This window comes from Eschrichtius robustus, chromosome 21, assembly GCF_028021215.1.
Source record: "Eschrichtius robustus isolate mEscRob2 chromosome 21, mEscRob2.pri, whole genome shotgun sequence".
NCBI classification, from domain to species: domain Eukaryota; kingdom Metazoa; phylum Chordata; class Mammalia; order Artiodactyla; family Eschrichtiidae; genus Eschrichtius; species Eschrichtius robustus.
This window is the reverse complement of record NC_090844.1, coordinates 24,147,958-24,165,080: the sequence shown is the minus strand read 5'-3', so window position 1 is coordinate 24,165,080 and position 17,123 is coordinate 24,147,958. Positions and strand designations below refer to the sequence as shown.

The following is a 17,123-nucleotide window of genomic DNA, read 5'->3' as shown; positions in this document are numbered from 1 at the left end:
CTGGACTTAAAGGGACTCCAGAATATACCTCAAAAGCATAAAATTTATATTTTCAGGGAGAAAAAAGTCACCCTTAAATAGCAAACTAAGATTTCACAAAACAGTAAAACATTTTAAAGAACATTTTAGGTGTCTACCATGGACGGCTGACTTCATCTTTCTAAGAAAGGACATTTAAAATACAACTGTCACTAACATTACCATTTCATTTTAAAAGGGTACTTTAACACACAGAGAAGAACATAATTTCAGAATAAGGGACAAATACAAGTAGCTTTAAGGAAAGAATCCTGGTTTTCCCCCTATAATCACAGATTAGTGACAAGTGTTAACAGGTGACTAATGGTCCAAGGGTTATACGTAGAGGTGCCCCTGGTTTAGATTCTGGATAAGAGGTGAGGGCACGGTTTCCCAAGGTGGGCGCTATGTAAAACATTAGTCTCCTAAGATTCTGTGAGAAAAGGGTGTACTGGTCTCAAATAAGTTTGAGAAATACTGCATCCTAGAGTTTCCTAATCTTCAAGATTCACGATGCTCATATTGTTATAAAGGCTCTGAGAATCGTTTGGTAAAAAGTCTTTTTAACTCCGACCTTAGAAGCATGTAAGTCTCTGTCCACGGTTATACCCTAGGACAAGTGCTCTTTGACCACACTCAGAAATATGTCATCTTAGGGGAAGAAAAGGTACAATCCTAACTTATTGAAGTTGGTGTCTTAAAGCACAAACGTGTCATCCCTTGACTTACTTATTGCCAGGGCCACAGAAAGAATCCTGACTGGTCGGGGTGTGGGTTGAGTGGCCCCTCCGACACTCTTGTGTGGGATTTCTGATACTCTGACACCCAACACTAATCCTTCTGTTTGGTGAGGCCCTTCCTTCTGACCTAGGACCGGAGCCCTCTGGAAGCGCTGACCTTTTACGGTGCTAAGAACTTCCGTAACTGAAATCTGCACTCAGCAGTTGCCCTGGTAATTGAAATGAAGGTGACATGAGCCACCAACTGAGACTTCAGGTCAACAGGGCAACCTGCCTGTGGAAAGTAAACCCCGGAACTCTCTGGGCCACAAGGAGTTTGTTGGGTGACTGTCAACCAACATGGACAAGCCCAGGAGTAGGCACTGAGGCAGGATGACAGCCGCCCACTTATCAAACGTCTGCTCTGGCCTGGGCTCGTCCAGGCACTGGACACAGTTCTCATCGAAACCAAGTACTTACATGGGATTCAGCAGAACTGACGGGACTTCCAGCCCTGAGAAGTAGCCTCGGAGGGAGGGAGCCAGCGCATCTGGAAAGACACGTGGGGAGAAGGTGTGAACCAGGGCTCCCCCTGCCCCCCTGAACATCCACACTCCTCCCAGGGCATCCTGCTGGGCTGCTGCCCCCCTTCACTGTCCCCAGGCAGTGCCCACTCATCCTTGCCCACGGGCAGCTCTCCCCCCCAGGGGCTGAAAAGCATCGGAGCCGCGTCCTGAGAAATCCTCCACAGGACCAAGCTCTCACGGAACAGCCGGGGTCCCGCAGCTGCCCCGCTCCCAGCTTCCTTCTCAGCTAACAGCCACTGCTGGGCTAAAATCTGGCCCAGCGAGCCCCCTTTTCCATGCTCACTCAGCGGCACCTAGGCTGGGGGCCAGGCTGCCTAATGGCTTTCTGAGTAGCACGTGGCAACACGTATCAGCTTTGATAAGGAAGGGATGGTTCCCGACACCGTCCACGCCAGTGGTCTGGCCAGGAAGCCTTTTGAGATTCTGCTCCTATTCTTTTAGAAAGGGTCCTGGCCCCTCGGCCCTGTGGGGTGTCTGGTACCCCATGCTGTCTGCTCACTCTGCTGCGCCCCACCTCCCCCATGAGGTTTCCAAAATGAAAGGCCAGCCCCAAACACAAATGGACGGTGACGCTCTGTGCACTGGCAGAATGTTCCCATCCTGTAACGAGGAGGATGTGAACAAACAAACAAAAGGGCACGTGCACTATGGCTTTGACAGATGTCCATCTATTGGCACCGTCAGTTTTGACCCTGAGCCTTTGGACAGAGGCGAGAGATGCCCGTTTACCGCTGCGTCTGTTTACACCGAGGAGGGACCACCTCCCCACCAGCCTGTGAGCGACACAGGAAGCAGTGCTGGGCGTGGTGGCGGGAGAGCAAATTACAGCGAAGGGGGAGGCTGCCAGCAGGGGGAGGCGGCACACTCCCAAGCATGGCAGGCGGAAGGCTGCTCTTTATCTGGGTCTGGCCCAAACCGGTTCACGTGAGAACGTTTCTGGAGTGGAATGTGATGCTGGGAGGAATTTTACCCTGGCAAACCAACTTCCGTAGTTTAATGAAATAAAATCTGCAGCAGAACCCCTTTTTCCATATGGCATCTTATTCACATCTCCAAAGCATAAACAGATGAAGCAGCAATCTGGCTGATACAGAGGTGCATGGGGCCTGAGGCATTGATGGAGACCTTCCGCCTCATCTTACCTGACTTGTACAGGTGGGGAAATCAGCTGAGGGCTGGGTTTTCTGAATGATGTCCACCATGGTCACAGAGCCCAGTGGGCTCGGGGCTGGGTCAGAATCCAGGGCTCAGGCTCCACCAGCTCTAACTTGATTCCAAAACCTGGGCTGTCTAGGAATGGGCCCGAGAGAGCCCGCGTAGTACCCCTGGCCTCTCCCCCTGGTCCATGTGCACAAGTGCGCGAGTTCCCTTTGACCCGACCCCATGGGCCTCCTTCACAGAGTGGCTGTTTCCCTCTGGCTGTCACTGCAGGGTGAGGGGCCACACTGGGGGCACTCTGTCCCAGCTGGGAGTAGAGGTGTCTGGCCTCACTTACTCAGGGGGCTTCAAAGGACCAATGATGCACGTGCAGCATCTGCCTACACCAGGACTCCATTTCGGGGAAACCGCTGGGCCGGCTGTGCCTTAGAGACCCGCTGGGGCAGCACATCAGATATGACTAGAAATCAGTTTACCAGCCAAAGTGGGGTCCCCGCGTTGGGAGAGGGCAGAGCTGTATTCCTTGGGAGCCACCAGCTGGTACTGAAGCTCATTTAAGACAGAGCCAGAGTCGTTTCAACACTCACAGCAATTAAGGGGACGGGGGCCAAAAACACTGCATGCAGGTAGGCTAAATACATGTCACGGTGGGAATTTAGGGGGTTAGGCAGGACAAAGGGGAGAGAAAGAAAGAGGGGACGTGTGGAGGCAGGAGGCCAGGAAGGGAGAGTAGAGTACAGGGGAGGAGGGGGAGAGGGCAGAAGGGAGGGGAGGAAGAGACTCAAAGAAAAAACTGATACCTACCCACGGCTTACGGCTTTGGGCATCTGAATCCACTTGCTCACTAAGCAAAGGGCAGCGGTGGAGCTGCCTTCCCGAGACACGTGGTAAAGGATGGGGTGGGGACTTGGAACCTAAGCACACACTGGAGAGGGCGGGTCCGTGCGCACCGGGGTCAGGGGAGCGCGGTGGTGACGGCTGGTGCTGCCCGGGTGCGGGGCCGGAGCGCTGAGCCCAAGGAGGCCAAGACGCGTTGGTGGTCCACGGAGGAGACACGGGACGGGGGCTGCCCGGGGAGGGGAGAGCCGCAGAGTGTCTGGCAGGCGCCTCGCTTCGATGCAGGTGAAGCCCCTCCCGCCCCGCACGCCCGCTCCAGCCTCTCTGAGCGCCTCTCCACGCACACACGTCCTCGCAATCTCCCCCCACCGCCCCGCCGCCGCGGGTGACGGGCAGGCGGATGCTGAGCCCCGGGCTCCAGAGTAAGGTGGGCTCAGCCGAGCGGAGGTGAAGTCGGCCCACTGGCCGATTCTCAGGGAGGGTGTGGCGGCCACGCAGTAGACGGGCCCCGAGATCCATCCCTCTCGTGCCCCGCGGCTGGACACCACCGCGCCTGCCTGCGTCGGCTCTGTGAGGCCACTTCCTCAGAAGGCAGGTGGCCGAGCCCGCGCTTCTCATCAGCACTGTCCCTGGGCCCGCAGAGGACAGAGCAGCAGAGCTCACGGGGCAAAAACCCGAGCTCAGGCAGCCAGCCCCGGGGGAACAAGCTGTTCTGTGCTGATCACCGCTGTCTGGGAAAACAGGGTTCATCCTTACACCCACTGAGGCTGCCCTTCTGCTCTGGTTTTTGGCCCCAGGTCACTCGTGGCCACTCCTGCCCATTGCCTAGGGGCTACTTAGATGCGTCACAAACACGGGGGAAACCCATGATTCCCCGACTCCAGCTCCAGGGACAATCCAGCAGGGATGAAGTCTACGCAGCTGACCGTCCTTGTAAGGCAATGGTCCTGTCTGCAGAAAAATGCGCGTGTGCTCAATCACACATACACAACCGCACGCTCACAACCTCGTATGCAATTCCAGAGGCCTCGGAAATCCCTGCAAGAGCCTCTCACATCATTCATACGATCCAAGCTAACACTGATCTTTACTCTGTGCCAGAGACTGCGAAGCACGTCACAGAAATTGTGACGTATAAATGAATAAGCAACACAGAAGACGCTGGGACCCTTCCACTGGAGCTTCATAACACTGGCAGTTATTACTGTCACGATTCACTATCCAGGACCCACACTGGGATTCCACCATGACACTGCTTCAGGAACGCTCCTCTCAAATGCAGTGGCCCTGCAAGGGTGACACTGAAGTCTCCCATCACCTCAGCCTCGTACCAGCTCCTGTGACTGGGGACAGACTGGCGACAGACAGGAGCAGGAGGGCACCCAGAAAAAGAAATGACCCAGAGCAAAGATAAAGTGGAGCGATAAAGAAAGGAGAAGGAACCCATACAGATAATTTCCATCCTCTTCCATGTGTAGATGAGGAAACTAAGGCCCAGAGGATTAAAATACATAGACTTCATGTCCCCAGTAGTGTTGCCAAGGACAGGAAACCCCGACTGGGCTCCAGGGTGGCAGCCCTACCTGATGCACTAGCCCTCGTACAGTGGTTTGTGAGGAGCACGGGGTAAAGCACCTAAAGGGTAATCATCTGCACTGTACTATCCCCGACTAGTGATGACTCCCATCATCCCACATGCCTCTAGAAACAGTCATGAGAAGTGCTTACCAGGCAGCTGGCTCAACTCACGGCAACTACCATTAACAGATACCCCTTGGTTTAGCAATTTTCTTCTCTGTGGAATAAAGGGATAAGTCTAGACCAGTGGTTCTCAGAGTGTGGTCCCCTGACCACCAGCATCACCTGGGACATATGTCAGAGATGCAGAAACTGTAGCGGTGGGGCCCAAGGACCTGCATTTGACAAGTCCTCCAGGAGACAATGATGCATATATTGTATGCTCCAGTTTGAGAGACACTGCTCTTGAACAGGTTTCCAAAAGTGTGTCCAGAAGAAGTGAGACGCTCTGCAGTCAAGTACGTTTGAGAGAAAAATGCACAGTCTCAGCAGATTCTAGATACACATTAGCACTGAGAAGTTTAAACAAACCTGTTTGACCTGATTTAATCCTGGGTTTCTCAAGTTTATCTGATCACATAATCGTTTGAATTACATAGCAGTGTTGAGAAACGCTGGTCTGGAAGGCCCCTTCCAGTGGTGACATATGGTGGATCCAGGAGGCTGAGGCATGCTGACACAGCATCCAAGTTCCCAGCTCTTAACAAAACTAATTAGGGCTGGAAGAAGATCACCAGACCAGCTGGTACCCTGGATGTCTAATCTATCAGGAGCAGTGACGATATTCTTACCTTTCCTAATGCAGCTGCTGTACCTGAATGCAGATTTCCCAGCACCACAGTCAGAACGAAGCTTCCTCTCCTTTTTAAGGCATGGATATTCTTAGGCAGGTTTCTACCACTGTCCCCAAGAAGGAGCCCTGAATACCCTGCCAGGGCCTTCCCAGCATTGAGCCATTGGCCGCCAGCCACTCACTCACTGTTTAATTATAAGCAACTCTGCCCCACTGACTCCAGCTCTAAGGATCCGCTCTTACGCAGCATGACCAAATAAAGCATGTCAGGGCCCACGGCAAACTTCGTTGCAGGCTGCCACGCCAGAGCACACCCTGGTCTAAGAAACTCCAAACTCACCAAATAGACTGGAGTGATAATTACAATACAAAAAAGATGATCCTCTTTATGGGACTAATTACAGGATTCTTTTAAACAGCAATCCTCCCCATTTCTAATAAAGCATTCACCCAAACTGGAAGAACAAGGTCTAGACCTTGTCGAGGTCTAGAAGTAGAGGAATTCCTCTCCTTCATGAAATGAGGCCCGTGAGGCTCACCCCCTAAAGGAACGTCCACACCCATCGGTCCCCTCTGCCCCCTCACACTCTTTCCTAGCAGACGAGGAGGACACGAATGCAATCAGCATTCCTTACACTACTTGTTTAGCACCTAATACTCCTTGCCTAGGGCAGTTAAACAAGTTGCCATCACCTAGACAAAATGTCAAGATTTACACGAACCGGTTCAAAGGTTTAGGTTTGCCATCTGACCCACCCGGAGAGCTGGGGAGAAGGTCACGCCCCAGCCCAACCCAGTGACCCCGCCTGATCTCCCAGTCTGAATGGTGGGATGGTGCTGAGGTCTGAGCCCAGGCAGCGACAAGGTCTAGACCTGAAAAGCAAGGTCCTAGGCCTGTGAGTACCTCCTGCTAAGACCAATCAAGGCTGGGCTTAATTAAACATAAGCCTTCAGGGTTAATTTTCTCTCTTGGGCTTTTAGACTCTTTCCCCATCTGTCCCAAGCACAAACCAGGCTCTTGCTTCCAAACAGGCAGGTGAAATGTGCTCAGACATCCCAGAAATTCACTCAAGACGCCACTCGGGTCGAGGGCACCCAAGCATGTAACACCCTGTGTCAGATTAAGTCCACAGTGGTTGCTTGTCATCCATATTTAATTTTGTCAGACCGTTAATTTTTAACTATGTTTGCTATCAAGGGCCATTAGAGATCTCCAGGAGCCGAGCTCGGTGAAGCGAGAAGCACTTCGTGGCAGAGTGGATGAATCTTGAAGTTGGGTTGTCCCACTTTGCCATCCTGTCACCGAGTTCTGGCCTTGCCCACTGGCGGCACAAATCTTGAATAAAACATGATCCCATTTGGAGCTGATTTTCCTTTTTACCCCTGTCACAACTGGTTTTCTTCACGGAGTTCACTTTCTTTCTATGGAGGCTACATTTTACATTTCCAAAGTTTCTTTGTAGCCTTGGTTTTGTTTCCCAAGCAGTTAGAATTCACGTGCTTTCAGATGGTATCTGGGTGACTATTCCCACCATAGGAGGCCAAACACCCTGGGTGGACGGCCAGCTGACCCCACCTGAGCCTGCCCTCAGCTCACACCCCGGCGACAGGCTGCCCTTCTGGCCCGGCTCCAGCTGCTTCTCTTCTTTACCAAAGAGTAAAGCCTGGACCCTTAGGTTTCTGCTGGCGGGGTACCAGTCCTGAGTCCCTGCATCCTAACTGCTTCTTAAGCTACAAAGGCGCTCAGGAGCCTCTGGGCCACACCTGAAGTTCTGACCCCCCCGCAAAAAAAAGAAAGAAAAGAAAAGAAAAAGAAATGAAAGAGCTATTTTAACAGTAATTACTACTCTATGCCAAGCGCTTTACTCTTTCCCCCAAAATAACCCCAGAGAACAAGTGTTCATTCTTCCTACTTTATAGATGAAGAAACTGAGGCTCAGGGAGGTTACAAAAAAACAAACAAACTTGCCTAAAATCCCAAAGTTAGCAGAACGGATGGAAATTGTCTTTAAAATTCGACCTGCTGGATTTTAAACACTGAGGGCCCGATGACATGCCAGGCCCTCGGCACATCCCGTTGTATGGGTGGACCGCTCAGCAGTTAATAATCCCAAAGGGGAGGCAGGCTCACAAACAGCACTTACAGGGGAGACTCACTGAGACTCGGGGACGGGCTCTCCCTGCTCATGAGGTCGGGGGGCACACACGCAGCATCTAGGGAGCGTAGCTTTACAGAGGAGCAAACGGAACACGCTTAAGAAACCTGGAAAACACAGCACACCAAATGAAGGCAATCCTGCTGCCGCCCCCCCCCGTCAGGAAAGCCGCCCAGTATGGGGAAGGCTGGGCCTCAGTGGCGAAGCAGCAGCTCTGGCCGAAGGAACAGCTAGACCCAACAACTCTGGAAGAATGGTTCTGGACTGCTTCTGAGGGGCCAGTGAGGACGGGGTTGAGGTTTGTGTCGCTGCTTTATGAAGAGGATCCTTAGTTCTTCAAATACCAGGCAGCAGAGGAGGGGAGGGAAGGGATGGATGGGACAGAGAGGGTAAAAAGGGACAGAGAATTTGCTTGGCCAGGAGTTGGCCCCCCTGGGGGTTGGTTCAGCCACAGGACTATGATGAGAATAATATCCCCCCGAGGCACAAAATGTAACCCCATCGCCCGGAAATGAGGCTGGGCAGAACCCTAGCGGAAGGACTGTAGAAAGAATGAGCTAGAAAGCCCAGGGACGAACAGGCCCGGTGACCAGCAGCTGGAGAGTTCAGGGACAACAGCTCTGAGTGAAGCAACACACACGAACCGTTTGGTCTCTCCGGGAATCCAGCTGTTTCCCACTCTTGATCTATTTCCTGTCAGGGACAGGTTTTCTTCCGACAGGCGTGTCCGGGCCTGGCTGTAGGGACTTCCTCCGGGGGACAAGTTCTCCCAACGCTGGCACAAGCTGCAGAGACCACACTGCTGGACGCAGGGCAGGCGCCGTCGCTCGGTGATGTCGGTGGCTGTCATTCGATGCCCCATCTTGCTCACCTATTCCTCATTCACTCTTTCCAGCCTCTGGCCTTCCATTTGGCTGCAGCCATGAGGACTCTGCGGCCCCATTAGTGTCAAGACGGGCTAGATGTCCTTAGTGTTTGAACTAGCACAGCTTTGTGGGTAGCCGGTCCTGGGCTTTCTTCTTCTTGAAGATTCAAATGCTCCTTAAAAGGCTAACGCTTTCTAAGCCCTTACTGTGTGCCAGGCACCCTGTTAAATGCTTTAACACGAGGGATGATTAGCCCCACTTTAGGTTAAGGAGCTTGTTCAGTCGAGGTCACAGAGCATGTAAATGGCAGCGCCTGTGTCTGACCAGGTAGCCCCAGCAGAGGCCAGGCCTCGAGGGGCAGGCAGAGAAAGAGGCCCCCCTGTGGGGGGAGAGGGGCTGGGAGAAGAAAGGGGGCCCTGTGCTCACTGGGGGCTGGTGCTGGGAGCACCGCGCCTGCCCCGCCTGCCTTCAGGCTCCTATGGGAGTTAAGCCAGATGCTCCTAGGTGACCAGAAAGCCAAACAAAACAGGGAACTAGACAAGGCTGGTGCGTGCAGGAGACGGAACACCAAGCAGCGGTTTCTCCCCACCCTCTGACCTTCACGGAGCTGCAGGTTTAGAGAGAAAAGTAAATGTCAGAGGATTAATAGTTTCATTTACGGCTGAAAACAATTCAGAGCCTTGAGCTGAACGGCCTCAAAGACAGCGCTGCAGTCCTTCAAAGCTGTGGTCTCTGGGCCGGTCGCAAGCCCCGGGCTGCAGGCACACAATTCCCGTTCGGGAAGGCCGGGCCTCCAGAATGAGGGCGTCCGCGATGAGCGTGGATGCCGCGTGGGAGGCGCACAAGGCACAAGCCGGGCGCGCATCTCCCGACCCCGCCCCGCCCTCCGACAGGCTGGCCGGCAGGTGAGGGGCTCAAGCTGCCTCCCGTGGGCTCTGCTCACGGGCCCACCCCTGCAGCACTGGCTACCGCCTTCTGAATGGGAGGGAGAAGCTGAGAAATCAAAGTCCTTCCCGAGCCGGGTGCCCACACGCGCCTGGGTGGGAAGCACGGCCGCCCTGCCGCCGGGGCTGTGCTCGCCCGAGTCCGCACTCACGGCCGCCCTGCTCCCTGCGCCCTCGAGACGCTACCTCTCCCCGGCTCCGGACTTAAACCAGACTGACGCCGGTCCGGACCTCCTTCTTCTTCTTCATCTCAGTATTCGCTATGGGGCACAGGGACAGAGGAGACGCCTAATGAGATGTGCTTTAAAGAGAAGTTCACAAACGCAGTTCTCAGAAGCTGCACAGTGAACGCCTGGCCGGGGGCCCCGCAGTCAGGTCACCCATGCACCATCCTAGGCCCCTCTCTCCTCCATGATCTCGCTTCCCTATCTGCCTGTGTCTTCTCCCATGGTTCATTCTCGTATTTGTTTTAGGTTTAGCCTTTAAATTTTTTCCAGTGTGTCACAAGGGACCTCCCTAGGGGCACGTCTTGTCCCGGGAAGTCCGTGGTATGATTTTAAAGCCTTTGGTTTACGTGCCGGTGATGCGTTCTGGTCACAAGCTGCCCAGCAGCCCTGGGAGAAGGTCTGCTGTTCCTCGGGGCCATTGAGGCCTCTGAGGGAGGGACAGGCAGTCAGGACTTGCTCTCTCAGTCCCACTTACCTGCACAAGTTTCAGGCCCAACAGTATGATGCTGGTCATGGGTAAATAGTATCGTTTCTAGAGTGTCGTGAGGACAGTGCATTTTACTGGCTTTCGCTCAGCCCCATCAGCAACAAGACTAAAAGCAAAAATGAACCCAGACTTAAAAAGCTGAGATGTGTGAATATGAGGTGAAAGGAACTGTCTGGACATTCTCTTCGGGGCATAACTTTCCTAAAAGTCGTGAATGAAACCTTCCTCTGCTGTTTCCAGGGACTCACATAATATATTTAATAAACTTCGAATACCAATGACGGTGAAAGTAAGCAGGATGATCATTTCTTACAATGTTAACCATCTTCTTAGAAATCGGATGCTCTTAGAAATAGATGTTCTTTCGTCCCTAAAAGTAAAAAGGCAGTCCTGAAGCTTACAGTCCGATTACGTTATCCAGTAATTCTTTAAAAAATGGGATTTGATGTCACATAAGCATCTTGAATTTAGAGATGGAGGCACGCGACCACAGATGGAAGCTGGGCAGAAGTAGAAATATGATGCAACTCCTTTTCGATGACAGTTTCTGTCTCTCCTGGGTCCTTCCTTCTGGATCAGACAGACTGGAAAACACTTCCACCCTTGTTGAAGCGAGATCTCCTGGCAGATGTGACACATGGATGCTAGAATGAGAATCTTCCAACATGCAGCTCTTGAGGGTTCAGGAGCCCAAGAAGATATGAGCAGCAGTGAGGCCTCGGCTCTGGACCAAGTGTCCCTGGGATGCTGAGTCCTTCTCGCATATAAAGTATACTGAGTGTCATGGGCCCAGCTCTCCCAAAATCTGAGATAACATCTTAGCTCCAAAATCGCATCAGCATGAAAACAAAACGCTGCAGTCTACTTGAGATCGTTTTTTCTCTAATTAAAATTTTTATTGAAATCTCAAACGTTACCAAGAAATAGTTTTTGCAAAAGGGGAAAGAAATAGCTAACAAGCAAATTCAACATGGGAGCTCCCTCTGCTGGTCTGCAGTAGGTTGATATGTTACAAACACATTCCCAGAGACAAATCTAATTTGCTGGAGAAGTGGACAAAAGACAGGTGTGTTGGGCTTTGCCTCAGGAGAGAAACACTAGAAGAAAAAAAAAATCCACGTCTCAAAACAGAGCACAACATCACTAAGAAAACCAAAATTATTTAAAAGCTGATCTCCAAAGACATAATACGATTTCCAAAACAAAAATGGAATTAGCCACTAAGAGGACACTCCATTTTGGTCTCCCCTCTGCTCTACCTCCAGTTAATAAAAATTCTGTCAGGCCCTTTGGGTGAAGGTTAAGTTCTGATCCCCTCGTCTCTGTCTCCAAGTCTCTTCTTACAGGCTTCTCATCTAGTTAGAGAAGAAAGATCCAAGGAGTCACTGGAACAAGGCCTTTCCAAAATTCCATCAAAGGATTAGTCTTTGGTGAGCCAGCACTGAGGTGTGGAAAGAGCTGGGAGTCAGGTGGCCTGGCTCTGGTCATGGCAGAGCCACTTGCGACTTTGGACAACTCTCTCCTCTTCTCCAGTCTGTTTCCTCATCTGTAAAATGGGTCAGACCAGCTGATCTGTCAAGCCTCTCCCAGTTCATTCTAAGATTCTCACACTGGACAAAGACATTTAAATGACCATATTTGTTCATCAGTCTTTAGGATACAGAACCCAAGCTTGCACTGGGAATGACCCCAAACAAGAAGTGGGGTTGAGCACAAGGGTCTCACTGGTATCAGAAGAGAGTCCCACCAACTCTAGGACTGACGTGGCAGTACCAAGTGGATTCCTGGCTGGGAAAGCCTCAAGGTCAAGGAAGAGCTCACGGGGAAGGTGCCACCATGAGCGATACATCCCAGTAAAGCATAACGGTTGAGTCCATGGAATCTTGGCACTGTCTCTCCTCATCCTTTCTCACAATGGCCTGGGCTTTCTGATCTCTTATGACTTTTTAGCTCCTTCTCCCACCGTATCCCCAGAATGACTTTTGATTTCATCCGTTATATGAATGAAGCAAGGACAAATTACCCAGACATCATGGCCAAAAGCCACCATTCGCAGTCTTTTTTGGCCACTGTCAATTCCTGCTTTTCCAGGACAGTGGTGAAAGGCTTTGGTGCTGATTAACCAAAAGCCATGGATATTTAGACGACTAGGCAAACTTGGCACCATTTCATGGTATTATTAACATTTGCCTCAGCTGTCAATTGACCTGTATCTAGGCAGTCCAGGAAGAGGAAGAGGTGGATCACGTATCCCCAGATGGCAGGGGTGGGCCACAAACAGGGGACTTTTTGAGTTGCTCCACGGTATCTACAGAATAATCTAAGGTCACTACGAGCATTCTGATAACTCAACAGAAGGTATCAGCCCGTTTCCTTTCCCTTTCCCTTTGCCCTCCCCTGCTACCTGCTGTTGCAAGGGTGACCAAGCACTGACACGGACAAAGGTGGAAAAAGCAACAGGGAAGGAAAAGCAGAAAGCACAGCGAATCCAGAAATTGGGTCATCAGTCTCGGAAGAACCCCCGTTACTTTGTTTTCTGTGCCAAATACTCTCACCACCACCACCTTTTTCCTCACTACTTGTACTACTTTCTACCCCCTTCTTCCAACACAAAGGGTGATCACTTCTGAGGCCCAGGCACCAGGGCCTTCTCTTTGTAGTTTGCCTGCATGGTCCCTGGGAAGCTGGGTTGTCCGTGCACATACGAGGCATCGACAGCTCAGCTGAGAGAGAATGGAAGGAGGTCCAGCTGAGAACACTCCTGACCCCATGGCCTGCCTGGGAGACCCTTGCTGGGGCCCCTTGTAGGTGTCTTGCACAACACAGTGTAAGTTGTGTACGACATAAGACTTTTAATTCAGAAGGGTCTTCTGGGAAGCTGTTTATTTCATCCAGCCTGGTACACAAACACTAAGCAAAACAAACAAAAACCCCACCTGTTCAGGCTGGTAATTTTTTAAAAACAGGCTTTCCTGCTTTTAGAGGAGTTACACATGCAGTAAGACAAATGAAAGCTATATTCTTTCTATCTTATTTGTTATTATTGATCATCGCGCTGAATCCTAACCTTGATTACTACTACTTGTACTAAAAGCAAAGCTAAGAGAAACATCGTTTCCAAGGGAAGAGAAAGGTTGGTATGTAGACAGTAATCCTTGTGAAGAAACAGCGGAGTTTGTTTATAAAGCTCAGGCTATTCTTAACTAAGAAAGAAAGCCGATCAGAAGAGATACCTCTACCTTGACCGATAATTACATTTAAGACACTATATTGTACCTCCTTTTCTACAGGGTCTCTTAAAAATGGAAAAAAGGAAGCCTTAATCTCTTCTTTAACATATGTAATGATAGCACATAACCTTCCTCCTGGAAGCTCCCAGCTTGCTCCTTCGTCCCTAGAGCTCCCAGAACACAAGAGAAGAGATCTCAGTACACAGGAGCACACGCAGACAGGTAGCTCTTGTAACAAGCGCACGCCTTCCTCTGCAGCCCTTCCCCACGGCAAGGCACACACGTCTCTGCTCTCGTGACACCCTCTAGCTGGCTGGGGAGGTGACCTGGGCCCAGGCTCTCGTGTGTGATATGAGGGTGAGATCATTAAGGAAGAGAGAGGTGTTGTTTGGGGGCAAACATCAGGCAGTGGGTGATATCATTGCTGTCAGACGGTCCTCGGAAGTCCTGGAGGAGTGTCAGCTTGATTCAGAGGGGATCAGTAATCTCTTGAAGGCGGATCTGTTAGCTGGATAGGGGTTAGTTGTATGGTGTGCCCTGGGGAACCAGGTTTGAAAGGGCTGCTGGTGGAGTGAAGTCGTGGCCGATGGGTATGAATTACCTGGGCATGCAGTGAGGCGGGGTAGGTGAAAGCAGGAGGTAGAGCAGGCGCTAGCTCCGCTGGGTACAGAGGGTACGGGGCCCACACTTCAGGGCTACTGGGGTAAAGTGCAGGCACTGTGAGCTCATCTGCAAGAAAAGAATAAGGGAAGAGTTAGTGGTTACCAAACAGCTGGCTTCAAATCAGAAACAAAACACCCAGTGTAGCCCCGAGCCCCAATCAATGTCAGAAGTCAAGTCGCTCTCATTCTTTCAATAACCTGTTGGCTTCGGTCCCCCAGACACTAATAAGCAGGAGAATGGTAAATACAAAATGGACAAAAAAAAAAAAAAAAAAAAGGCAAGAAATCTGCTTCCTGTCTGGCCTGCTGAGATCTCAGGCCCGGGCTCCACCCTGGACACTCTGATGTCTTTCCAACTGTAGCTCAGGGAAACCCACGAACAGTGGGGACTTCCTGCACCAAACAGCAAACGGGGTCCTCTGAGGAAAAGAGGAAGAAAGAGAACCAGTAGGCGATCTCCCATGAACTCACTGCAGAGCCTTTGGGAGAACAGTGGCTGACCGGCAGGACGGCGACAGATCAGAAGAACTGGAGGACTTTTCTGTTAATCAGCATAATTACCATTGACAAATATCGGGATCATCAAGCCTTTTCTGTTTAGAAGCACAAGGCCAGACACTGTGCCTATAGGGCATTTAAGGTGTTAAAAGTTCAGAGAATGGAAGTGCAAAGCCTGGGGCATGCTGGTTAAAGTTAAGCTCCAGAGATCCAAATAAGGACGTTCACAATTGCTGTTTACACAGATTTTATTTTCTAGGGGAAAAAAGATGAGTCATGTTGCCAACTGACTGGTCTAAATGGTCCTCGTGGACCTCCGATTCCACTCAGGTCAAGCCGCAGTTTGCCAGGTTGAAGGGCAAGTGCCGGGCCTCAGAATGGATCAGGAAGCAACCCATTAAAGTAACAGCAAACACACAAGGGAGCGTCTCAGCAAAGGCAAAAATAACCTCAGTCAATAGTTCTGAATCTGGAACCCGTGAAGCAGCGATCTCGATACGTGCTTTTATCACCTGTCAAAGTCTGACATCAAGTAGGCCCGGATGCTCCCCAGAACCACCGAGGAAGTCAGGAAAAGGTGACCCGGTAAAGCCATCAGTGCCTGTGCCATTCAGGACGTCCCAGAAGTGTACAGTGCACGTGACCCAAGGTCAAGAGAGTCTCTTCACTCCCTCCCACCATCTAAAGCCAGCGCAGGCCTGCATTCTAGGTCTCCCCCATCTCCCCCAGTTCTGACCCCGGGCAGGGTTTTCAGCGTGGGAAGGGGGTTAGACACAGAAAACCGCTTTGCTGAGTGTGACGTGGGGACCGCTCTACAGAACCAGCGGAAGGCAGCTGAGGCCATGCGCGCCTGCACCAGCGGACAGGGTGTGCGCACGGCTCCTGTCGCCCGCCCGTGTGCAAGAGCTTCCAACGGGCTGAGAGACGGTCCAGAGCTGGCCGATGAGGATGTGTCAGGGGGCAGCCGGGGATGCCCGTAAGGTGGGGTCGTATACGTGGCCACCCCGACTCCCTCTCTCAACAAGGCAGTTGAAACGACCTCAAGACTTGGTGATGGGAACACAGATGGCCTGTCCATCTAGGCGGGGAAGCCTAGGCCCAAAGAGCAGACTAATAGTAATTATCTGGAGAGGGAAATACCAGCATCATCGCCCTCTTTAAAACGATCAGGTCTATACCACCTACTTCCAGTTCTAGGGTGTGTAGGTGTCTGCAGTTTCTGTAAGGAAATTCCTTACAGAGGGGTTAAGAGAACGCTTCACGGACCCCCGTGTTTCCCGTCGTGATGAGACCACACGATGTCCCTTAAGAGCAACAACTCTTGTGAGAGCCCAGCTCGCGGAAACCAACTACCGCCAGAACCAATGCCTCAGATTTTACACAACCATTCTCAGGAACGGCAAGCTATTACTGTTGCTGTTATTGTTATTTCAGCTACCATGCTATTTTAAGACACTGAGTCTTTTTTTTTTTTTTTAAAAAGGCAAGAGTCTCAAGACCTAGCACACACTAATTTCTTAGCCCACGCTCGTCCAGCCCCACTGTGACGGCAGAAGACTATCAACAGCATCAGAGGGGCTGTGCTTGGCCTGCAGCCTGACTGGCTAAAGGTGAGGCTGGCTGCAGGGCACCCTGGGGCTTCCTTTAGAAAGGTTTTAAAATGTGTGTCTTTTAAGATATCTGATCCTAAAGAGATAAGAGTCTGGGTTTCAATCTCAGCCTGATGGAATTTATGATTTCCATACATTTCCACATTTTATCCTAAAGCATGACTTCACACTGGGCCTATACAGATGCTTGGAGACAACTCACTGATTGATATTTGCATAAAACCTAGCCCAGCTGAATGGGGAGCCTGCTTCCAAATCCTCTAAACCCAAAGCTGCAGAGTAATAGCATATAGTCAGGTAGTGAAGCAGAGGCCTAAAAGAGACTAGGGGAAACGCACACAGGATAAACCCCTTCTTCCATCTCCTCTCAGGATGGAATCTGGAGCCACGGTCCGGAGAAGGAGGATGCACCCAAAATATGTCAGTGGTAATGCTCTGTGTTGGTGAGAACTGGGAGAGGACGGCAGGGAGCGGGTTACTGACGGCACGTGCTGCGGGCAGGAGCCACATCTTACTCAAGTCTGCACCCCTGGGCCAGCTCTGACCCTGGCATTTAGCCTGCAGTAATGCTTGTTGTACTGAACAGTCCCCGACAGAAAATCCTACAAGTTGTTTAGAGATACACCACTGTTTTCTTTGTTAAAGGAACTGAGCGAATATCTATAGGAACTAGATCTAAAATTTCTCAATCCTTGCAGTATTTGTCATATCCACCAAAAAAAAAAAAGGAGCAAAGGCAGGCTCAAACAAGAG

General features: G+C 51.2%; 1 protein-coding gene across 3 annotated transcripts in view; it reads right to left on the bottom strand.

Moving 5' to 3' along the window:
- RBPMS (RNA binding protein, mRNA processing factor) overlaps positions 1 to 17,123 on the bottom strand; it is a 186,735-nt gene that overhangs the window by 12,540 nt on the left and 157,072 nt on the right. The window contains exons 6-7 of one of the 3 annotated variants that reach the window (XR_011072125.1): positions 14,202 to 14,329; positions 1,218 to 1,287 (exon numbers count right to left, since the gene is read on the bottom strand). Coding sequence is in view for 1 of the 3 variants with exons in the window: in XM_068532013.1 (XP_068388114.1) it covers positions 11,336 to 11,467; positions 14,202 to 14,329 (260 nt within the window). In the remaining 2 variants the exon portion in view is untranslated. Of the gene's footprint in view, positions 1 to 1,215; positions 1,288 to 2,466; positions 7,814 to 11,241; positions 11,468 to 14,201; positions 14,330 to 17,123 lie in introns of those variants that run through there. The other 2 variants (XR_011072124.1, XM_068532013.1) reach the window with 2 other exon arrangements.